The sequence below is a fragment of the Oncorhynchus kisutch genome, linkage group LG22, assembly GCF_002021735.2.
Source record: "Oncorhynchus kisutch isolate 150728-3 linkage group LG22, Okis_V2, whole genome shotgun sequence".
NCBI classification, from domain to species: domain Eukaryota; kingdom Metazoa; phylum Chordata; class Actinopteri; order Salmoniformes; family Salmonidae; genus Oncorhynchus; species Oncorhynchus kisutch.
This window is the reverse complement of record NC_034195.2, coordinates 7,914,677-7,940,072: the sequence shown is the minus strand read 5'-3', so window position 1 is coordinate 7,940,072 and position 25,396 is coordinate 7,914,677. Positions and strand designations below refer to the sequence as shown.

The window sequence follows — 25,396 nt, the reverse complement described above, 5'->3', positions numbered from 1 at the left end:
TATGGAGAGGTATTTTCTGGCGGAACTACAAAGTGTATCTCTGGAGGATGTTGCAACTGAATGATTAATCAAATGTATGCCCACCTATCAAGCACCCTTCAGCCAATCAGAATCGAATGTTCAACAAAACCGTGGTATAAAAAATTATAAACTCTTAGTGTTACTGACTTGAGTGTTGTCTCATCCTCTCCCTGTCAAGATGGAAGGCCTTTCATAAGAAAAATTGCTTTTGGAAAGCCAACATGATGTGGTCCAAATACCCTAAAACTTAAATTAATAGTCTGGGTGTTTGAAGCAAATAATCACTGAACATAACCGCCGCTTATTAGAGACAGGCTCCTATTTGAGCCAGGTGTCTATATCCTTAATGCACACAGGTTTTCCTCAATAAAATGTTGAAAAGACTAGCACACTGTTTATGACCAGTACAAACATAACAAATTCATCACAGATCAGAATTGCAAAGACGAGGTTGCCTATCATACATCCCCAATGTCATGCATCAGCACCAACATGATCTTACCAGATAGAATTCAGTAATCAATGATTGTTCAGGTCCCCGGGACATCAGGAGATGCCTTCCATTCCATCCACTAGGGACAACTTAACCATCAAGTTTTTGTTGCTTTTAAAGAATATATATATATTTTCTGTTTTAACAACCTTAATCCTTACCTACTTTCACTTCACCCATAGACGTTTATCCCTCCTGGACAAACGTTGAATACTGAAGTGAGACCGTGAGATCTTGCTAGTTGAGCCAACCATGTCAAACCAGACTGCTGTTTCACCCATGTTTCACCCATGGTACTTACTGAAGTTCACTCGTAAACATTTTTAAAAATTTGAAACAGGCGTTTATTTGCTTAAATGTGTGCCGATGCGCAGCTAATAAAAGGGACAGGCAGCTATTTGAGATTGTGTGCATTTAAGTTGATTTAATTTAAGTTTTACGGTAAGTATTTTGTGAATCAGCATTTTTAAACCGTAGTTGTGTACAAGTTAACATATTGAGGATGGTAAGATCTCAGGGCTCGAATTCACAAGGCATACTAATACTAAGAAATTCATTCTCAGAATTATGACATTTTCTCCTAAGTGTAAGAATTTTTCTGAAAATAAAACAAATCTATAGCCGTAAAGCAGAGACTTTATTAGGGCTATTGAAATAAATCTTGACTATTGTTTGCCGGATTTTATTTGTAACAAAAACAATTGATAATTATAATTTATTTCAAATATCATTGTCAAAAAATAATTTTTAAATGCTGAATTCTAAATAAAATGTTATTATAAAATATATATATATATATAGAAATCAAATTTAGACTTTCCTGGTTGTTTTCTAACCGGGCCAATGTTTGGGATGACCTGAATGTGAGCCTGATAGTGGAGAGAAACAAATGTGAAACTAAGCTTAATTCAGTCTGGATTTCCAGGCTAGCAACATGCATCATTAACACAAAATAAAACTCTAAATTGACATGAAAATAGGAGACTTTATTAATATAAAAACATTTCCAAACTTAAGATGTCAGTTGAGTTCCAGTCTTAACATCAGATGACAAAAGAAAAGGGAATCCCATAAGACCCTGCATAATGGACACTAATTCACAAAAGTCTGAACAATTCTTGAGTAATAATTATTTTATATTTTAGAATAGATTTTGAATAAATAATTATTGTACTTATATGTTCAAGGTCCACATGATTGTGGTGAGAGTACAGTATATTTCCATACAACAGATTGTGCCCATGATTAACATTATGGAGTCAACCGTACGGTTGTAGACAAAGTTTAAGACAAATTCCTGATTTTCTCACTAAAATTCTAAGCATATCACTGACACACAAAAAAAACATTTGATCTCTAAAATTCACAGATTATTTCCCCACATATTACACAGCTACTTGTACTGGAAAAAATGGATTTCCATACTCTGCTAATCGACAAACAATGTATGTACATATGGAGTATTTTGTGTATAACTGCCCCATTATCAAGGGCTCAGTCAACTGAAGCTGTATTTGATCTTCAAACCAATACTATATTTTAAGAGAATGGTGTCTGATTTATTTGTGAAATATTTACAAATTATAGGGCTGGTGGGGGGGTGGGTGTTTTAAGATGGTCATACCAAGGATCATTTAGTTATCTGATATAGAATTTTAGGACCCATTTAGGTACAAATATATTAAAGCAAATTTATTTTTTGGGGGAAACTTACTGCTTACTTACTGCCCATAGCAACGCATTGAATAACAGATTCAGACTCAAAAGGAAGTTTGTTTTAAAGTGTCTGTCCTATATCTGAAATTATATATTTTTTATTCCCATATTTAACCCCTTTTTTTGGCACTAAACTACTTCCATATATATTTCCATAAACATTTTAACCCAATAGAGTCGATGTCCGCGCCCCCGCGGAAATCTAATCAACATAATAAAAACACACCCATCAAAATCCTTGTTTTAAACTAGAGATGTTTTTGTTGTTGTTGCATGGGCTGCGTCTCAATCCACCGCATACGCCAATGACAGCCTTCCACATCTGCGGGGGAAGGTGGCCGAGCTACAGCAGCCTTTGTCAGACCATGAAACATACCAAAAATCGGTTCTCACAAACATCTGTAGTGTCCGAACGGTTTGACCTACAAACTAATATAACCACTCTATGGAAAGGTGAGACTCTCACAAACGTGTTGATTGTTTTGCTCTAGGACACTTACAAAACTTGTTTGAAGGTAGCCCGGTACCAGTTGAAGTAAACTTCAAAAGGAGGTCTAGTTGTTAAGTTGCAGTGTTTCCGCCTAATGAGCTAGCATAACTGTTGCTATCCTTGACAGTAAGACATGGGTGTTAATATGAAATTACATCAAATAGTCTCATTTTAAAGTGCTGAAAACTCAGTAGAGCTACAAATGACTAAACTAGACACGAACAAGGCAGAATGCTTCTTTAATGATACCTGGTAAATACTAAATTATCTTTGGAAAATTAGTAGTAAATAACCTATGCTCGCATCTACAGCTAGCCACTGCACCTTGAATATTGTTGTTGGTGGTAGTATCTGTAAGCAGGAAGTAACCACAATATGTATGATGTCATATTGCCGACAAAAATTTGTGAAACCTACTTATGCATATAAAAGGTGTGGTTGATGGCAGCTACACCCAAATTTGATCATAGCTCCATCCAAGGGGCAACATCCTCAATGATGAGTGTCAATCAAACGGTAGGATGTGAATTTATCGAACAAAAACAACAGATGAAATCAGCGAAGGAAGTAGGCATATGTCTCACCAGCCTCAGAAGAATGCCCTGAAAACCCTAGCAACTCTCAAACTGTATTACCAAACCATTGTACCTAACATTTTCACTGCAATGAAAAGGAATAATCAATTTCTTACTAAATGCATATTTACAGTCACTATTTCAACACAAAGCTGTCAAAGAAGACTGGCACATTCCCATGATCATACAATAAAGCAGTAGCTTGGTCAAGCAGACGATAGAATTAGGAATTAGAATACTAGAATGGACATGAACCTTCTCATGACAGTATAAAAGATCAGCCATTTTGGTAAGGGAGTTGGTCAACCATGGTCAGCCAGTGCTGTGATAAGAGCAGGGGAAGCTGTTGAGGGGAGGATGGTTGGTGATTGATACCATTCCATTCAAGCCATTACTATGAGCAGGTCCTCCCCATTTAAAGTGCCACCAGCCACCACTGGATACGCTATTGTGTAAAACAATGAATTTGAAGATTCTCTGCACTGTATGTTTGTTAGCTAGCCAACCAGTTTTAGTGGAATGATTCTATAAATGTTTTCTAATTAACATTCCAAACAAACAATGTAGTCAATCCACAGCCATACACTGTCTGAAATCAGTTGATGATATGAAGTACTCATATAATAACACTCACAGCTTTCCAAGAAAACAATAATGTGGACATTTATGGTCAGTTTACATATTTTAGAGGTTATTTATACAGAACATTGGAATAAAACCTGTATAAACTGTATTTATAATTATGACAGTATTTTAGGTTGACAATTCTATTACACAATTTCTGATATCGCATGCCTTTTATGTTCCTGCATAGGTACAAGCAGGAAACGCATCACCTATGCCTCTTCTGCTATTCATTCGAAATATATGCGGTATAAAGGTCAAACGTACTCGACCAAAACAATGGAATTGCCATGGAAACGCGTGGGGGGGAAACAAAGTCTCCTCATTGACCCCCAGCAACATTAGTCTACATTTAGGCAATTGTTTATGTGTATTTCACACTATGTTGAGGTAAACATCAGAATATAATGCTTGTATGGATGCCAACCCCAACACATGTTCATGTCATCGTTACCGATCAACTGCATTACAGTTAAAAACGACCCACTACCAACAATGATTTCTCTATGCTAACCAGTTTATACGAACGGGAGTTCGCATTTAGCAGTCATTTCTAAACCTGAAAAGGGACAGCCTCTACATGCAGCAAAAACAGCCAAATGTATCAAAATCGGACTCAAGTAAGCACATTGTGGGCCTGTTACAATACATAAATCATGACGGATTTGAAGAATCTCCAAATTGTTAGATCAGATTTGTTGATTGTGCGCCATTCTGGTCAATGGAACGTCTGCGTTCAATTAACATGAACCCATTTCCCACAACTAGAGTGGTTTGGATTTCTCCCTGACCAAAATGGCTGCCATTATCATACCATTATGGAACTTTTGACGGTTCATGACATAGGCTCTCTAGTAATTTAATAGGATCTATATGAAGCAGACTGACCGCTATGCTCAAGTTTAATTTAAGTGAAACAATGTGAGCTATCATAAGCTTTGTCTGGTTCCACCAGGCTAAGAAAGCAATGAGATTCGAGACAAATAAGTTCTGCATAGTTTATGATTGCTCTGTTTTGTACCATCCCAATTCTCAGTTTCGCAGCAACAAAGCAAAAATGTACCTTGGGCATCAAAACAACAACAAAAATCTTTCCAGTTCTTTATAGCAGTACGGTAAGTGATGTTTGAGCATGGATGGTGCTTTCAAATAGTTTTAAAATGGATCTTTCCTCTACTTAATTACTCAAGTTCACAATTGATGTGAAACCAATAAACATGGCGTATACCAAGACGTAGAAATGATGGGCTACATCAGTTACCAGGAATTATTAACATGTTGAATTGCCCATGTGGCATGTCCTACATAGGATAAACAAGACAACCCTAAATCTTTACAAATTAGCTGGGGGGGAAAGCAGCAACTCTGAATATTAATATTATGTTTTATTCTATTGCTTGACTTTACATAGTGGCTGGACACCACACAATCTGCACTTGATGCAGTTGTGAGTCAAGGATGGGCTTGGAATGCTTGTGTACGTCCGCCATTGTGGACTGGAGATTAACATAGGACATCCACCTCGCAGCCGGAAAGTACTAACAGCAGCAGAGTAGACTACACAGCCGTAGAAGTACATCTTTGCATTATTCATTGTATCATTCAGTCAGACTGACAGAAGCTAGAGCAAGCAGCTAGCCAGAGGACAACAGCAAAGTACTAGATCATACTCTCGTCATACTGGGTCTGCAGACTTTCATCACAGTTTACTGTGTGCAATGTCCAATAGCACCCTGTCAGTAACAATCCGTCTTTGTAGGAGTTTTAACAAGGGGCTTCATTAGTTGCAGTGTAACAGGTATAATTTACATGTTTACTTGTAAAGTTGATCAAAATAGCTGAACAAAAAGTGACAATTCACAATAATATGAAGTATTTCATTGGCACACTTCACCCCTCATAGTCTGCTTGACCCAGTTGTGAGTCAAGGATACAGATAGGCTTGGAATGCTTGTGTACGTCTGCCATTGCGGACAAGAGATCCAAATATTATTTCTGGCTTAGGTGGATGTCATGACAGCTGTAGGAGTACAGCTTTTGTGTGCTACTGGCATTCAAAGTATTCAAACAGAGAGCGACAGGGCAAACAGCTAGCCAGAGGACAGCAACCAAGTACTAAAATTAGATAGCAGTCTCATCAGATGTGCTAAAGAGTTACTACTGCAGCGTTTCCCAACCTCGGTTTTCGGGACCCCAAGGGGTGCACATTTTAGTTTTTTTCATAACACTACACAGCTGATTCAAATGATCAAAGCTTGATGATTAGTTGATTATTTGAAACAGGTGTGTCGTGACGGAGCAAAAACCAAAACGTGCACCGAGTTTGGGAAACCCAGTCTGGGTGAGCAATCTTCCATACCAGCCTTGTCTGCTGGGTGTGTCATAGGACATGTCAGTCACAACCCTTCCTACTGCACTTTGTGGGTATTGAACAGGTCCTATCATCTGCATGACATGGAAATGGCTCCATTACAAAAGGGGACACTTTAAGCCTGAATGAAGCCCTAAACTATTACCCCTTAATTTAAGTAATAAGTTATCGCGCCAACCCAAAATAACATTTGTTTTTGCTTCATCACTGTTTTCATTGATGGATTAAATGTATTCATTGTATGCCCAAAATCCCCACAGAAAACTGTCTGGGTGGTTAACTGCTAGCTCCTGCCCCAGTTTGCACAGGTGTTATATTGATTGTAATGAGGGGATGTAGTTGTGAGATTCTACTACTTTTTTTACATTCAGCATCACTATGTCAAGGAAAATATAGTATACGTTTTGAAAACATACTTGTCCACAAAAAGTGGTCTCTAGGCACAATTTACCCTAAGTGGGTGATGATGCTGGTAGGGCAATGTTTAATTCATGGATGGGAGTGTGGTATATTGTATATGTTAAATGTATGCCTACATTGATATAGAGCTCTCTGTTCAATACCACTTACTATTCAATTTCTTAAGCAGTTGTCTGGGACACGGAAGTAGTTTTGATGTGCCATAGGCATGTTCTCTGTATTTGAGGCTACTAAGCCCATAAAACTGGTCCGCAAGATTCTTGATATGTTTAGCAAGTCAGACTCCATAGCTGATATATAAAATACCTATCCAGATCTGCCAGGTAGCAGCAACACCTGTGCAGAGGAATGAGCCTTGTGTATAATGCCTGGTGGTTATTGATATAGTTAAATCAATATTTATGCATAAAAGCTTTTCCACCACCATTTCTCACATAACACATTTTATAGACACAAAAAGATCCCACCCTTGTCTGGCATATTTTGTTTTGTCGACATTTGGAAAGTTTACTAAGAAATGTGGTTTTCCATCAGGACTGTCTTTTTAAAAAATGTATCCAACATGTATTTTACTTGCGGTTAAACATTATAGTACCTCTTCAGTGTCATTCAGTACATTTTTGCATCCATTGCTGCTGCTGCTTGAATGGACTTCTTCCCTTCCTTGGCTGCTCTCAAGAAGCTAAAGGGGGGCTAGACCCCCTGCTTGTTTTACATTTGTACACACGTGGCATGATGTCTGCGCTGTAACAATAAAAATACACTACTCGAGTTCATATGCATGACACATTGCTAAAATACTATGCATATTGTGCATAAAACTAACCAAATAATCATAATTTGTATGGGGTATGGTAGTGATTGGTTCAATTTACCTCGAGGCAAACATTGACTATATTAGCCCATATACTGTAGCTACAAGGATGCAATTTAATGCTAGGTTTAGGACCTCATATTGCAGCTTATAGAAACGGCAACTGATATATAAAACAATCTACTTTGGTTTAGATACAAACATGAAACCTATAACAGAAATGAATTTGACAGTGAAAATCTTTTTTTTTTTACCCTTTGGACCACTTTTTCCATGTGGTTTCTTCCTTCCCAGACTTCATGAAATTATGACCTCTTCCTAAATATTTGGTCACATGATACACAAAATGTATAGTTTCCTAGAAACAAGGGGTGGCTCAACTAACCATTTGGCTCTACTTACCCCATTTTCCCCAACTATAGTGCTTGGATGAGGGAGCTTGTTCTGAACAAGGTCAACAAGAAAAGATTATTGAAGGAAATTGAACTAAGACTCAGCGAGGAGGATGTGAAAATAAACTTCCAAAAGAGGCTGAACTCATTGGCACTGTTCAGCATCTGCATATGTGCACAGGAGGTTGCTCCTCTATTGTGCAGCATGAAAGCTCAAACCCTGTCTGAAATCGCACCGCTACTTATGGAGCCCATATCGCTGAATGTTTTTCTATTTCCCCCCTCCAAACCAAACTGACAAGCAGCTTTGGCATTGTCTTTGTACACAAACATTTACATAGAATTTTCACAAGGCAAATGAAATCAGAGGTAACCCAGCACAACTCCTTGGAGTTACAGAAATGGCTTAAACTGTGCCCAGTGCAAAATACTTAGCTAACCAAGGATCAGAATTTCAACCCAAGAAAAAGCTACAGTACAGGTAAAGACATCACTGGTTGGTTGGGGAGATATGGTGCACACCACCATACAATAAAAGAACAAGAGTGCAACAAAAAAGGACCTCACAAAAATGGTAGCTGTGGCCTGATCTCAGAGTATACGAGCCCCTCTGCTGAGATGGCGTCCCCAAGCCCTACTGTCCGGAGTGGCTGCTTGCAGACCAGCACGGGTGCAAGGTGAAAGGTCACGTTGCCACGGTGCCAAACAGTGACAGGCTCAGTTGGGTTCAGGGACAACTTCTCTCTAGGTTCGCCGTGGGAGCTGTGGAACTCCAGCGGAGCTCTAAGGACCACCTTACTGGCATCTATGCTTTGGAGGCCGCAGGCCTGGATGCTGGCCACACGGGCCCCTGCTGCCACGGCGGCCACCTGGTTGGCCCAGTGCCCGTCCACAGTGGCAAGGACATGGTACGCCAGAGTGTGAAAGTGGATACGCGTGAGGTCAGCCTCCGACTCTGGGTCACTGCGTCCATGCTGCTCAAGGACCCACAGGAGGATGTCACTGACGCGACCTACATCGGGTATGCCCCCCCAGGAGGCCAGCTCAGCGTGAGGCCCTGTGCCGGCCTGGGAGAGGAAAAGTAGCTCCTGCTCATTCAGCCCGATGGATGTCACTATGGGCATGACCTGCTAACAGAACACAACACCAAATAGTTTATTGTATGCATCAGCTCAAATACATTCCTTTATTACGCAACGCTATAATCCACTTTAAATTGACATTGCCTATTTTGACGACATCACAACGTCCAAATATGGTCAAATTTGATAGAAATCCCGATTTTAACCAGACGGCCTTTTAAATTATACAAAGAATATTAAGTTCTGCCAAACTTGTATTTTAGATACTGTTAAACCTACACCTTTACCTCTTGCATGATGCTGTTCATGTAGTCTTTGTCAGTCATGCTTGCTAGCTCCAGGTGGACGGGGACCGCATTGCGGACGTCAGAAATGGCCGCCACTGCCTGAAAAGGTTCAAGCAAACCATCTCAGTCTATACAAAAGTTTAACAAAACTCTGGCGAGAACCCTAAATGCGATATACTATTGTGCTGTTGTTTGTGCTTTGCTACGGACCTCTTTGAGCCTTTGCTCCCACATCTGCCTCCCCTGGCCCTCCATCATGTGCAGACCGGACAGGACCACCAGGTCTGGCTGGAACTCATCCAGGCTGGCCACGAACATCTCCAGTGCTCTCATCTCCCCATTGGACACGTCATGGGAGAAGATGAAGCGGTTGGCTTGGGGAGCCCGTGTCGCACCCCACTGCTCCCCTAGATAGAGAGGCAAAAGGACAGACTTATGCATTTTCTACAAATATTTTGATAGTGGCCAACAGTGTAGTTAGGCTACCAGAGGTAAAGAAATACAAATAAGGAATGTGTTTCCATTAATCACCTAGCTATTAAAAGCTTGTGAAACCTATTTTTTGTTGTCGTTCAGGTTGCCTTTGGTCCTTACCTGCTTTGTACTCCAGAATTAGGTGATATTCATCAGTCTCCTGCAAGGACTCGGGGGGTACAACGATTTGCTCGTCCAGCATCTCATGTAGTTTAGGCCCAACAGGCCCACATAGCAGAACCTATTAAAAGGCAGAATCATCCACCGTCACTGACTTCAGTAATATAGACGTAGGGGACATTTCAAAAGTTAAGCAATGTCCTCAGTTCCTTTTAAACAAACTGCCACAGTTTCTCAGTGTCAAAAAAGCACAACCCTGTGCAGATAACCATTCAACAGTGGCTGAACAGTAGAAATGGTACAAAATGTATGCATTCTAGTGAGGAGTTTGAGATTAAAAGTGCTAACCTACCATCAGCTGAGGGTATGTGGCAAGTTTCTGTCCAATGAGAGCAGCATTTCCTCCAACATATAGCTAATTATTGACAGAGAGCGGGGGAAAGAGAGAGGAAGAGATAAAAAATGAGTTGAGGTTTATCAGTGAGTCTGATAGAAAATGCCATCATAATAACCACAATTGCACCAAGAGATAGCCCAGCAGTGAAATGATTAATTACCGTTGATCACGTAGAATTAAATTTGACACAGACACTCAAACCTCTCTGGATGGAACCTTTATTCAAAAGGAAAAGTGCTTCGTCTTCAGGGGGGTGAAGCCAATTACAGATGCCAAAAATACATGTGATATCAAACTTTCAGGGTGAGCTTGAACTGATTTTTTCAAATAGACCTACAACTTTATCAGTCTGTCTGTGGAGACATAATTCCTTTGTCTGCTTTGCTCCCAACCTCACACAATTTATTTAGCCAGTTTCTCTTCCACGTTGTATTGCCTGGTTCAGGATTTGACCCAGTAATCTTCCGGCTACTTGTCCCCACTCTCTAACCTCTTGACTACCTACTGCCCCTTCACCTATTCAATCATGTTTGGATTGGTGATGATTACCTAAAGTACAGAAAGGATGATGCATTTCAAATGGATACAAAAACACTAACAGAAACCAACTTAGTTAACTTGAATTAGGCTATCTGATGTATAGACCATGAGAGTTTGAAACCAAACTAAGGGTTGGGTGATATTGTTGATCTGACCATAGGAAATCCTTGTGATACTGTTTTGCTTATACAGCAGATATTTTAGTTTCACTCATTTAGGTACAGGATGAGGCTTGATCAAGATTAGATGTGAAGTGTATGCTATCTAACAGTTTCCTGTTATTGTGGCCAACTGAAATTCACAAACGCTGTTCAGCTCTCATAGTTGATGAATAACCATCAAAAACAGGGATTCCGACAATCCTGTCATGTCATATGTATATGTATACACTGTACTCTATATAATCTACTGCATCTTTATGTAATACATGTATCACTAGCCACTAACTATGCCACTGTTTACATACTCATCTCATATGTATATACTGCACTCAATACCATCTACTGTATCTTGCCTATGCCGCTCTGTACCATCACTCACTCATATCTTTATGTACATATTCTTTATCCCCTTACACTTGTGTCTAAGGCAGTAGTTTTGGAATTGTTAGCTAGATTACTTGTTGGTTATTACTGCATTGGTCGGAACTAGAAGCACAAGCATTTCGCTACACTCGCATTAACATCTGCTAACCATGTGTATGTGACAAATAAAATTTGATTTGATTTTGATTAGGTCCATTTAAAAAAAGGGGCAATCAGCAGTTGCTATATCCATTTTTGGACTCATAAGTTAATGATATGTACCCATTGATTTGTGAAGAAAATAACTTATATAACCTTGTTTCAGGATCATAGCTTTCAAAACACTGATATAAAAATGGGGATAAACACTGTTAACTTGCCTGAGCACCAGGGTACTCTGCAGCGGCCCGTGCAATCCTCTGGAAGACCTCTTTGTCGGTGAAGAAACGCTCCGCCGCGGACCCCCTCTCCATGTAGTGGATGAAAGCCTCTTTCAGGTCCTCTTTAGAGTGTAACACTTCATGGTCACGGCCCAACCCAGGATCCACAGCCAAAGCCTGTAGCAGCCCTATCCCCGACACCACAACATCCACACATGCATTCACCCTAAATAGAGGAAGCCAGAGAAAAAGTAAACACGCCGAATACGCACTACCATTTCACTTGGGAAGTTCCGTGTTTTGTTGGATGAATGATGAAAACCAAAACAGCAAACTCTAAATCATGACACCATGAATGCTTAGTTGTCTCTGAAACTCACCCTACTGCCACTCTGCCCCACTGGCTGGCGGGGGCCGTTATTAGGGTCTCCCAGGCAGTGGAGATAACCTGCTCCAAGGTTGGGTCGCCCTGAGTGGATGGATGAGGCAGGGACAAGTACTGGAGAACTTGTTCAGGCAGCTCAGGGTTGGTGTGGTAGAAGTATCCAACGGCCAAGGCCAACAGGGCAGCTCCCGCAGCCTTCCGCCACATCGTTTTCTCAGACTTCTGAAATATGAGTGCAAACACACACATGCATAATACTACTGTAATGATACTTGCTAAATGTACACAAGTCTTCCCATCTGTCATTTTGCAACACATGATGCTAAGTTTTGCATTGTAAATCAAATCAAATTTGATTTGTCACATAAACATGGTCAGCAGATGTTAATGCGAGTGTAGCAAAATGCTTGTGCTTCTAGTTCCGACCCTGCAGTAATATCTAACAAGTAATCTAACAATTGCACAACAACTACCTTATACAGACAAGTGTAAAGGAATGAATAAGAATATGTACATAAAAATACATGAATGAGCGATGGCCGAACGGCATAGGCAAGATGCAGTAGATTGTATAGAGTACAGTATATACATATGAGATGAGTAATGTAGGATATGTAAACATTATAAAGTGGCATTGTATAAAGTGGCTAGTGATACATTTATTACATACATTTTTCATTATTAAAGTGGCTAGAGATGAGTCAGTATGTTGGCAGCAAAATGCACAATACCTGCAGTATTTCTGTATTTTGAAAGTTATACATCTTAAATTTGATTGCTGACATGAAAAACATTTTGGGTCTCTATATCAAGAATGGACTAACGAGACAAATTTCGCTTCCATTTCCTGGTTCCAAAGATTCTAATAGTTCGCCTAATTTAAGTTCTTGACAAAGCAAGTACATTGTAGAAAATCATTGTACCATATAAACAGCTGTGAAATATTTTCAATAACCAAAAATATTGTATTTTCTGCGGTTTGAAGCTGGTGTACAAAAGTAAGACGCAAAAACTAAACTTACGAACTGGAAGCATAGAATAGCGCACATAATACAGATCTGACGCATCTTAGACGTACTTTCAATGAGAATTACAGCTCTATAACTCACATTTCTTTTCGAATTTGGTCGGGTCGCCCAAAAAGTTACATATTGTAACTTCAACAACCTGCTATTTCTTTGTGTGCGCGAAAATAAAGCTGTCTGAAAATGTAATAAGCAGTGGAATTGCAATGGATACGCACAAGACTCTCACATAGTGACAAATTAACTAGCTAGCTGATGTGCGAAATGACTTTACAGTTATCAAGGTTAACAGGCTGAATCATGGTAGCTAGCTAGCTGGTAGCATCAAAGTTAAACAGGGTGATGTGTCATCGTTGCATTAACTTCCATATTATTAGTAGCTAGCTAACTTTAGTTATCCATTCGTAAATCACTTTCAGACATGGCTAGTATGGCAAAAGAGGTCATAATTAGGACGAACGGCTAGCTAGTTACCAACCAATGAAGTTTTTGACGAGTATCAAATGTTAGCTAGCTTGATCGGATAGCTCTGGGTGTAACGTTACCGTTGCTGAGCTGGTTAGCTCACGCACTAATGGAGCTAAAAAAGCTACAAAAATTGTTTCTAGTAAGCTAACGTAATGCCTCCACGGTTTGGTAACGTTATACCCAACATACTGACAACCACTGTCAAACTTGCGTTATCTCCATTCAAACATTGCTAGTTTGCTAGCTAGCACTGTCAGCATCCTATGAAATATATATTGTTAGCTAGCTAGCTAATTTAGCCAGCTTGCTTGACAACTTTTAAGACAGACCCAATCAAAAACATGGTTGGTAGCTACCTGGATAGCTGACTTATCTTGATAGCTGGAAACAACTATAGGCCTGGCTGGGGGGAAAAAAATGTTACGAACCAGGATAAATTGGGTTGAAATTAGGGTCTGTCTGTAGTGTAGATGATGATATCCTGGAACTTGGTGTTCAGACCTCTGAGGTATAAAGACAGTTCAGACCCGGCGCCACGTCTGAACTCAAGGGCAGAGCAGTAGGGGAGAGTGGGGTAAGTTAAACCACCCTTGTTTCGGCTTCTTCTTGTGAATTTCCGGCCGACTAGACGCTTTTTCGAATATTGCTGCATTTCTCAGTTCTGAATGTGAATTCCACATTGTGACGAAACCAACAAATAAAGGGGAATGGGAAAAACTTACATTGCACCACCATCTAATCCTGCACCTATACACCATCTAACCCTGCACCTATACACCATCTAACCCTGCACCTATACACCATCTAACCCTGCACCTATACACCATCTAACCCTGCACCTATACACCATCTAACCCTGCACCTATACACCATCAAACCCTGCACCTATACACCATCTAACCCTGCACCTATACACCATCTAACCCTGCACATATACACCATCTAACCCTGCACCTATACACCATCTAACCCTGCACCTATACACCATCTAACCCTGCACCTATACACCATCTAACCCTGCACCTATACACCATCGAACCCTGCACCTATACACCATCTAACCCTGCACCTATACACCATCTAACCCTGCACATATACACCATCTAACCCTGCACCTATACACCATCTAACCCTGCACCTATACACCATCTAACCCTGCACCTATACACCATCTAACCCTGCACCTATACACCATCGAACCCTGCACCTATACACCATCGAACCCTGCACCTATACACCATCTAACCCTGCACCTATACACCATCCACCAGGGGTGCAACTTTTGTTTTAGTAGTGGAGGGGACATAACATTATTATTATTATAATTATTTTTTTATCCAGTCGGATAAACACTCCACACAGCCTACCCCAACGCTTGGAGGTATCCGCATGGTCCTAAAGCACACCTTTGCCTAGTTTTGTATCACATTACAATGATAAATCTGGTGGGGGGGATGCAATTTCAGAATGTGGGGGGGACATGTCTTCTCCCGTCAACAGTGAAAGTTGCTCCCCTACTATCCCCCCCAAACCAACCACCTTATCCCATTTCTTGGCCCTAAACAATCCTACACCAGGCCAATGGCCTGGAAGGATGGAACTCCTTCTCTCAAAACTTCCTATAGATATTCTGCACAAAAATTTCTCACACCCAAATATTTTTCTGCTGCTGCAACTACCACATCTATCTTCTGTGATTTCGGCTCTATCAGTGCAGTGAAGTTTGTCATGTAAAAATCTTCCCAATCGTTCTGATTGTGACATCATGTAACATTTCTCACAGCATGCACATATTTTTGTGTGGATGGCTGAGCTCCTGTGGATGTCTCTCTCTGGACCTTGAAAAACTGTTCTGTATGAGTGGTGATGAAGGCCAAATATAAACCTAGGCAACAGTACCACCATGTGGCTGTCGCCTACCAGTGAACATCTGACTGACGTGATACCAATGCCTTACTAACTTCTGCGTGATGCCTGCGTGAATCAAATTCCCTACGATTGAACGTGTTAGCAACATGTCGTCATACCAATGCTTTAATAACATATGCAAGTTAATAAGTCATAAGGTGCATCGTTTATATTTATATTAATTAAATCTCAACCATAAATGTTAGAAACGTACAGTTTTTCCAGTGCAAATCAACATTCCAATGTAGCCACATTGAGCTATTGTGTAGCCTACGGCTTGTGTATTTCTGGTTATCACGGCCATTCTATAGGTAATCTGGCTTTCCCTCAACACCTCATGGGATGGTACGTTATCTCGCAGACTGTGTTGTTACCAATTCCCAGTACGACAGACAACCAATAAGAGTGGTGTCAATGACTTTCACTCAAATAGAGGAGTTCATAGAATTTCCCAGAGGGTTCCTGCTATCCGGAATCCTTGGGATGTCCCTACCTCAATCAAGTAGAGATGTAAAATGGTTAAGGTAAGGGTTAAGTTTAGTGTTAGGTAAGGGCTAGGGTTCAGGGTAGGGACATCCAAAGGAATCCGGATAGTGAGAGACGGGCACAGCATTTGAGAGCTCGGCGGCGACACAAGACATTTAATGTTTTTTATTTTTTATTAGAAATAACAATGGCAAAAAAATGTAATCTATGGTGGTTGTCGTGACTTGACTTCTAACATTTATTTGAAGACTGTTATTTATCTAATCAACCTAAAAATGTTTAATTGTTACCTGATTTAAATTAATCCTGTAGCAATTAACTCATTGGGATCTGGGGCAACACGAGAGTGGTTCTTTAAAGTGTTACCATCTCCCGAATTAAACTCTAAATGTCTTAACCTATCACATCCATAAACAGTTAACTTATTAATCATAACCTCATATCATATCATCATTCTGAACAGTCGTAACCTCCTTGCATCTGCAAAAACCTGAGCTTTACTTATGATTCAGTACTACACATATTGGTTTAATTGTTTATTTACTAGCTAACTAGCAAGGTAACACAGGATAAACATACACACTTAATACGTTAAGAACAGGTCCCTAGCGGACAGAGAACAATATGGCTGCTTGTTACAAAAGATATTGAAAGGGTGAGAGAGAGCGAGAGAGAGAGACAGAGACACTTAATGTTGGTACATTTGAGAAACTACTCTCACTTATAGCACTCCTATACGAACCACGGCCCATTTGGAGTAAGAAATCATGAATGTATTTATGTGAAAATCCTTGGTTTCTCTCGGTGGACAGGGCTTTCTTGGAAAGGGGGTTGGGCCTTTTCACGGCACGCTTGTAAGGCTCTGATTGTCCAAGAGGGGTTTCTCTGTTGTTCTCCTAACCAGTCGTTCGGTATCCGGTGACTTGTCGTGTAGTCCTGAACAGAACTACAAGTTGAATCTCCTTCCATTTGCTTTGGAAGATGCTTCTTTGAAGATAGGCTAGCCAGCCGTGTTGATGGTTCCCAGTGGGGTGATGAGAGTAGCGTACTATGGTGGTTTGAGCAGAGTAGCATGATTCCACTTCAATTCGCTTTTCTAGATACTTTACTTAGGACAGCTAATCAGCCGTACCAGTGATTGTCCGGGAGGTGACTTTATCGCTCTCTACCTTATGTTGAGATTCAGAGTTGAAACCACTTTAAATGTGAGCTGCAGCTCCACGTCACTCTGGTCTGATATGTTAATTGTTAACCCATCATTTTATACAGTTCAATCTAAAGGGGCGGTTTCATCAGGCTGGCATGTTCTCTGACCTCACTACAGGGGGCGGTGACAACTTACTGTGCACAGTTATAGAAACGGTTTCCTCTTATAGTTTCTAAAATGACATCCCTCTACTAACAAAAATACTTTCATCATTTTTCATATAGCATGCACAATACAGAGGATGGAAACTTCGTACATGTAGTGTGTATACTTTTCAAGTTACAGTATTTCCTTTATAACCTTTTTAATGACTTCACAAAATAACATCCAAAATGACAAAAGTGTTCTTTTTTAGGTCGCCTCTGACCATTCTCTGCGGTCTATGTTAGAAATATTGTTCCAGTAGTTACTTTTGAACTTGTTAGAGTTTTGGCGGGAAAAGTATTCTTAAAAGTGTTTCACAAAGTTCTTGGTATATGGAGGACTATGAGTGGCACTGCCATGCCTCTGTTGTGTTTGACTTAACGAATCCAACTTCAGTGTGTTCATGTTTTAATCTCATTCACACATTTACAGCATATAATTCCAAAAAATAAACAGTCAGCTACTCTAGTAGTGTGCAGCCTTATTTCCCCACCAAAACTAAGTGCGCAAGGTTGATTCAAATATTTGAGGTGACCAGGACATGAGTGTGCCCTAACAGGGTGAGGTCAGAAAGTAGCCAGTGGTGGTTCTAGTTCTTGCACAGCTAGCTTGCACAGCTAATTCATAATCATTATCAGCTCTACTAGTCCCCACTAAGGAGCCCCACCGTCTACAGTGGGGCAAAAAAGTATTTAGTCAGCCACCAATTGTGCAAGTTCTCTCACTTAAAAAGATGAGAGAGGACTGTAATTTTCATCATAGGTACACTTCAACTTTGACAGACAAAATGAGAAAATAAAATCCAGAAAATCACATTGTAGGATTTTTAATACATTTATTTGCAAATTATGGTGGAAACCGAGTATTTGGTCACCTACAAACAAGCAAGATTTCTGTCTCTCACAGATCTGTAACTTCTTCTTTAAGAGGTTCCTCTGTCCTCCACTCGTTACCTGTATTAATGGCACCTGTTTGAACTTGTTATCAGTATAAAAGACACCTGTCCACAACCTCAAACCGTCACACTCCAAACTCCACTATGGCCAAGACCAAAGAGCTGTCAAAGGACACCAGAAACAAAATTGTAGATCTGCACCAGGCTGGGAAGACTGAATCTGCAATAGGTAAGCAGCTTGGTTTGAAGAAACCAACTGTGGGAGCAATTATTAGGAAATGGAAGACATACAAGACCACTGATAATCTCCCTCGATCTGGGGCTCCACGCAAGATCTCACCCCGTGGGGTCAAAATGATCACAAGAACGGTGAGCAAAAATCCCAGAACTACACGGGGGGGACTTAGTGAATGACCTGCAGAGAGCTGGGACCAAAGTAACAAAGCCTACCATTAGTAACACACTACGCCGCCAGGGACTCAAATCCTGCAGTGCCAGATGTGTCCCCCTGCTTAAGCCAGTACATGTCCAGGCCTGTCTGAAATTTGCTAGAGAGCGTTTGGATGATCCAGAAGAAGATTGGGAGAATGTCATATGGTCAGATGAAACCAAAATAAACCTTTTTGGTAAAAACTCAACTCGTCGTGTTTGGAGGACAAAGAATTCTGAGTTGCATCCAAAGAACACCATACCTACTGTGAAGCATGGGAGTGGAAACATCATGCTTTGGGGCTGTTTTTCTGCAAAGGGACCAGGACGACTGATCCGTGTAAAGGAAAGAATGAATGGGGCCATGTATCGTGCGATTTTGAGTGAAAACCTCCTTCCATCAGCAAGGGCATTGAAGATGAAACGTGGCTGGGTCTTTCGCATGACAATGATCCCAAACACACCGCCCAGGCAACGAAGGAGTGGCTTCGTAAGAAGCATTTCAAGGTCCTGGTCTAGTCTCCAGATCTCAACCCCATAGAAAATCTTTGGAGGGAGTTGAAAGTCTGTGTTGCCCAGCAACAGCCCCAAAACATCACTGCTCTAGAGGAGATCTGCATGGAGGAATGGGCCAAAATACCAGCAACAGTGTGTGAAAACCTTGTGAAGACTTACAGAAAACGTTTGACCTCTGTCATTGCCAACAAAGGGTATATAACAAAGTATTGAGATAAACGTTTGTTATTGACCAAATACTTATTTTCCACCATAATTTGCAAATAAATTCATTAAAAATCCTACAATGTAATTTCTGGATTTTTTTTCTCATTTTGCCTGTCATAGTTGAAGTGTACCTATGATGAAAATTACAGGCCTCTCTCATCTTTTTAAGTCAGAGAACTTGCACAATTGGTGGCTGACTAAATACTTTTTTCCCCCACTGTACAATGCCTTCAGAAAGTATTTATACCTCTTGATTTATTCAACATTGTGTTGTGTTACAGCCTGAATTGTTCTCAAACACAGTACCCCATAATGAGAAAGTGAAAGCACATTTTTGAATTTTTTAGTATTCACACCTTTGAGTCAATATTTTGTAGAAATACATTTGGCAGCGATTACAGCTGTGAGTCTTTCTGGGTAAGTCTCTAAGAGCTTTCCACACCTGGATTGTGCAACATTTGCCCAAATTTATTTTAAAAATGATTCAAGCCCTGTCAAATTGGTTGTTGATCATTGCTAGACAACCATTTCCAGGTCTTGCCATAGATTTCAGTAAATTTAAGTCAAAATTGTAACTTGGGTACTCAGGAACATTCACTCCAGTGTAGATTTGGCCTTGTGTTTTAGGTTATTGTCCTGCTGAAAGGTGAATTAATCTCCCAGTGTCTGGTGGAAAGAAGACAACCAGATTTTCCTCTATGATTTTGCCTGTGCTCAGTTCCATTCCATTATTTTTTTTATCCTGAAAAGCTCCCCAGTCCTTAACCATTACAAGCATATACATAACATGATGCAGCCACCACTATGCTTTAAAATATGGAGTGTGGTATTGGATTTGCCCCAAACATAATACTTTTATTCAGGACAAAAAGTTGCTATGCCACATTTTTTATGTAGTTTTACTTTAGTGCCTTGTTGCAAACAGGATGCATGTTTTGGAATATTTGCATTCTGTACAGGTTTCCATCTTTTCACTCTGTCAATTAGGTTAGTATTGTGGAGTAACTACATTGTTGTTGATCCATCCTCAGTTTTCTCCTATCACAGCCATTAAACTCTCATTAAACTGTTTTAAAGTTACCATTGGCCTCATGGTGAAATCCCTGAGCGGTTTCCTTCCTCTCCGGCAACTGAATTAGGAAATATGCCTGTATCTTGTAATGACTGGCTGTATTGATACACCATCCAAAGTGTAATTAATAACTTCCCCATGCTCAAAGGGATATTTAATGTCTGCTTTTTCTATGTTTACCCATCTACCAATAGGTGCCCTTCTTTGTGGGGCATTGGATAACCTCCATGGTCTTTGTGGTTGAAGCTGTATTGAAATTCACTGCTCGACTGAGAGACCTTACAGACAATTGTATGTGTGGGGCACACCAATGAGATAGTCATTCAACAATCATGTTAAACACTTATTGCACACAGAGTGAGTCCATGCAAATTATTATGTGACTTGTTAAGCAAATGTTTACTCCTGAACTTATTTAGGCTTGCCATAACAAAATGGTTCAATTCAATCCATTTTAAATTCAGGCTGTAACACAACAAAATGTGAAGAAAGTCAAGGAGTGTGAATACTTTCTGAAGGCACTGTATGCTGCAGTGTTACCTAGAGTAGAGGGTTCAGGTATATGCCCATTTTCCGTGAATACATAATGGTCCATGTTAGAAAAGACACTACTTAGTAACCAAGTCATTATTACTTGACCCCCCACAACAACAGCTTCCCAAGCTCCGAGTGTTGCAGCCCCCGACACCTCTCCATAACCTGTATATGTATGTGTGTACAGTGCCTTCGGAAAGTATTCAGACCCTTTGACCTTTTCACCATTTTGTTAAGTTACAGCCATATTCTAAAATGGGTAAATTCAATTTATTCTTCAACAATCTACACACAATACTCCATAATGACAAAACAGACACATGTCCCCAGGCACCCTCATTTGTTGACTTCTGTGATCGAAAAAGCCTTGGTTTCATGCATGTCAACACCAGAAGCCTCCTCCCTAAGTTTGTTTTACTCACTGCTTTAGCACACTCTGCTAACCCTGATGTCCTTGCCGTGTCTGAATCCTGGCTCAGGAAGGCGACCAAAAATTCGGAGATTTCCATACCCAACTATAACATTTTCCGTCAAGATAGAACTGCCAAAGGGGGAGGAGTTGTAGTCTACTGCAGAGATAGCCTGCAAAGTAATGTCATACTTTCCAGGTCCATACCCAAACAGTTCGAACTACTAATTTTGAAAATTACTCTCTCCAGAAATAAGTCTTTCACTGTTGCCGCCTGCTACCGACCCCCTCAGCTCCCAGCTGTGCCCTGGACACCATTTGTGAATTGATCGCCCCCCATCTAGCTTCAGAGTTTGTTCTGTTAGGTGACCTAAACTGGTATATGCTTAACACCCCGGCAGTCCTACAATTTAAGCTAGATGCCCTCAATCTCACACAAATCATCAAGGAACCCACCAGGTACAACCCTAAATCTGTAAACAAGGGCACCCTCATAGACGTCATCCTGACCAACTGGCCCTCCAAATACACCTCCGCTGTCTTCAACCAGGATCTCAGCGATCACTGCCTCATTGCCTGTATCCGCTACGGAGCCGCAGTCAAACGACCACCCCTCATCACTGTCAAACGCTCCCTAAAACACTTCTGTGAGCAGGCCTTTCTAATCGACCTGGCCCGGTTATCCTGGAAGGACATTGACCTCATCCCGTCAGTTGAGGATGCCTGGTCATTCTTTAAAAGTAACTTCCTCACCATTTTAGATAAGCATGCTCCGTTCAAAAAATGCAGAACTAAGAACAGATATAGCCCTTGGTTCACTCCAGACCTGACTGCCCTCGACCAGCACAAAAACATCCTGTGGCGGACTGCAATAGCATCGAATAGTCCCCGCGATATGCAACTGTTCAGGGAAGTCAGGAACCAATACACGCAGTCAGTCAGGAAAGCTAAGGCCAGCTTCTTCAGGCAGAAATTTGCATCCTGTAGCTCCAACTCCAAAAAGTTCTGGGACACTGTGAAATCAATGGAGAACAAGAGCACCTCCTCCCAGCTGCCCACTGCACTGAGGCTTGGTAACACGGTCACCACCGATAAATCCATGATTATCGAAAACTTCAACAAGCATTTCTCAACGGCTGGCCATGCCTTCCGCCTGGCTATTCCAACCTCGGCCAACAGCTCCGCCCCCCCCGCAGCTACTCGTCCAAGCCTCTCCAGGTTCTCCTTTACCCAAATCCAGATAGCAGATGTTCTGAAAGAGCTGCAAAACCTGGACCCGTACAAATCAGCTGGGCTTGACAATCTGGACCCTCTATTTCTGAAACTATCCGCCGCCATTGTCGCAACCCCTATTACCAGCCTGTTCAATCTCTCTTTTATCTCCCTCACCAACTTCAAACATCTGCTATCTGAGCAGCTAACCGATCGCTGCAGCTGTACATAGTCTATCGGTAAATAGCCCACCCATTTTTACCTACCTCATCCCCATACTGTTTTTATTTATTTACTTTTCTGCTCTTTTGCACACCAATATCTCTACCTGTACATGACCATCTGATCATTTATCACTCCAGTGTTAATCTGCAAAATTGTAATTATTCGCCTACCTCCTCATGCCTTTTGCACACAATGTATATAGACTCACCTTTATTTTTGTTATTTTTTTTTCTACTGTGTTATTGACTTGTTAATTGTTTACTCCATGTGTAACTCTGTGTTGCTATGCTTTATCTTGGCCAGGTCGCAGTTGCAAATGAGAACTTGTTCTCAACTAGCCTACCTGGTTAAATAAAGGTGAAATAACTATATTTAAAAAATAAAATTAAAACACAATAACAGAAATACCTTAGGTCGAAAGGAATTGTCTGTAGAGCCCAGAGACAGGATTGTGTTGAGGCACAGATCTGGGGAAGGGTAACCAAAACATTTCTGCACAATTGAAGATCCCCAAGAACACAGTGGGCTCCATCATTCTTAAATGGAAGAAGTTTTTTTGGAAGAAGTCTTTTTAGGAGACAAATCAAGTTGTAAACTTCCTCACAAGATCAGAGAGGTGCGGACAAGCCCCTCGAAGGGTATAACCTTAGAATACACCTTGAGATATCACTGAGGTGTCACTGAGATTGCAACACGTGGAAGGGAATCTCCAAAACACTCTTCTGATGGTTAACACACATGCCACTAATAAATAGAACCCTCCATTCAGGAGGAAAGTTATTAGAAGTCATGAACCATGATCAAACCGCGTACGACTGGTTCAGTGCTTAGAGAGTACTTCCGTCGTGAGGTTAGCTCCTCTGTGAATAGCATGGCTATGAAATAGACTCTTTCATACCTATTGCCACTACAGTGGTGTAAGACACATTGACTAGTAGTAAAACCACTACAGGTCCCCTTGGCATAAGGCTTGAGGTCGGCACCGATTCTTACTGACACACAGTCATTGACATGGAAATTCTGCCCAGGTTGCAGCCTTCCAGGATACTTGGTTTTCTTGCCCTTGACATGTGCGCTTGCGCAAGCATAAACACACATGCCCAATGTAACATTTAATGAGGATTTATACTAGGATCACTTAAAGGTCTGAGCAAAATAACGGTTTTGGTGGTTGATAATAGACCCTGAAGCCCTTTGACCACAGCTATATTAATCGCCAGTTTCTACCCAGAGGCCCATAGGTCATCCTTGTAGACTGTACGAAGCTAGTGCATTACAGCTGTAGACTTATCATGTAGTCATCAACCTAGGATAGTGCCCTAAGCAACACACCGCTAATTAGGATCGCCCTAGATATGACACTATACAAAATGCCACGATAGAGTCATTCAGCCAAGACTGTGGACGTATATAGAAGAGATGATTAAAGGTGTAGTAACTATATTTTTATATCTTTTTTTTCTTGTTTTTTTTTACACTTAGGAAGTGATAAGACCACCAGTTAGTGCCACAACGCTGCTCATTTGGGGGAGGAATGTAATGATGTATTGCGTGAGTGTTGTGTATTATTAACGTCTGTCTAAGTTACTGCCTAGATCCACCAACCTGGACAACCGGATGACGGATCCAGAACGATGATACACAACCAGGACATCCCATGGCCATTCTTGTGGGGGTCTACAGCTTGCAGAAATCCTACCAGGTTAAACCATCAGAGGGGGACTCTCATGATGATCCACAACCAGGACATCCCATGGCCATTCTTGTGGGGGTCTACAGCTTGCAGAAATCCTACCAGGTTAAACCATCAGAGGGGGACTCTCATGATGATCCACAACTAGGACATCCCATGGCCATTCTTGTGGGGGTCTACAGCTTGCAGAAATCCTACCAGGTTAAACCATCAGAGGGGGACTCTCATGATGATCCACAACCAGGACATCCCATGGCCATTCTTGTGGGGGTCTACAGCTTGCAGAAATCCTACCAGGTTAAACCATCAGAGGGGGACTCTCATGATGATCCACAACCAGGACATCCCATGGCCATTCTTGTGGGGGTCTACAGCTTGCAGAAATCCTACCAGGTTAAACCATCAGAGGGGGACTCTCATGATGATCCACAACCAGGACATCCCATGGCCATTCTTGTGGGGGTCTACAGCTTGCAGAAATCCTACCAGGTTAAACCATCAGAGGGGAACTCTCATGATGATCCACAAACCAGGACAACCTGTGGTCATTCTTGTGGTGGGTTGCAACTTGCAGAATCCCTCCAAGATTGAATCCACCAGAGGGGGACTGTCGTGACTGTCCTGTGAGGCTCCCACAGAGGGGGGAGGAGGGAACTGGTGAGGGTTAACACCTCACACCCTGTTGTAAATCAAGGACAGAATACTCAGACATCCCTCTTCAAATTTGCCCAAGGAATGTGTTAGTTTTAAAGACAGAATAACACAATACAAAATGTACAAGGGCTACTTACATGCAGGCAAGGTGTTTGGGTGTAATCATGTTGGCCATATTGGATTCAGAATAAAATGTGTTTACACTAA

The 25,396-nt window shown here is 41.1% G+C and overlaps 2 protein-coding genes across 7 annotated transcripts; one reads left to right on the top strand and one right to left on the bottom strand.

Moving 5' to 3' along the window:
• Positions 1-1,479: 1,479 nt before the first annotated feature.
• On the bottom strand, positions 1,480-14,192 carry adpgk (ADP-dependent glucokinase). 5 transcript variants are annotated; one of them, XM_020456386.2, is made up of 8 exons: positions 14,027-14,192; positions 12,101-12,327; positions 11,721-11,946; positions 10,232-10,294; positions 9,880-10,000; positions 9,496-9,692; positions 9,286-9,384; positions 1,480-9,046 (listed from the first exon to the last, which is right to left on the bottom strand). In XM_020456386.2, the coding sequence occupies exons 2-8, from the start codon at positions 12,310-12,312 to the stop codon at positions 8,480-8,482; spliced, it is 1,485 nt and encodes a 494-aa protein (XP_020311975.1). In that variant the 5' UTR covers positions 12,313-12,327; positions 14,027-14,192; the 3' UTR covers positions 1,480-8,479. The 5 variants fall into 5 exon arrangements, with proteins under 5 accessions (XP_020311975.1, XP_020311979.1, XP_020311976.1 ...); XM_020456390.2 differs by having other exon boundaries at positions 1,480-9,043; positions 14,027-14,159; XM_020456387.2 differs by having other exon boundaries at positions 13,955-14,143.
• On the top strand, positions 10,301-25,396 carry LOC116356358 (uncharacterized). 2 transcript variants are annotated; one of them, XM_031801976.1, is made up of 2 exons: positions 10,301-10,579; positions 24,427-25,396. In XM_031801976.1, exon 2 carries the CDS (start codon positions 24,500-24,502, stop codon positions 25,124-25,126), a length of 627 nt encoding a protein of 208 aa, XP_031657836.1. In that variant the 5' UTR covers positions 10,301-10,579; positions 24,427-24,499; the 3' UTR covers positions 25,127-25,396. The 2 variants fall into 2 exon arrangements, with proteins under 2 accessions (XP_031657836.1, XP_031657837.1); XM_031801977.1 differs by lacking the exon at positions 10,301-10,579 and adding an exon at positions 14,080-14,172.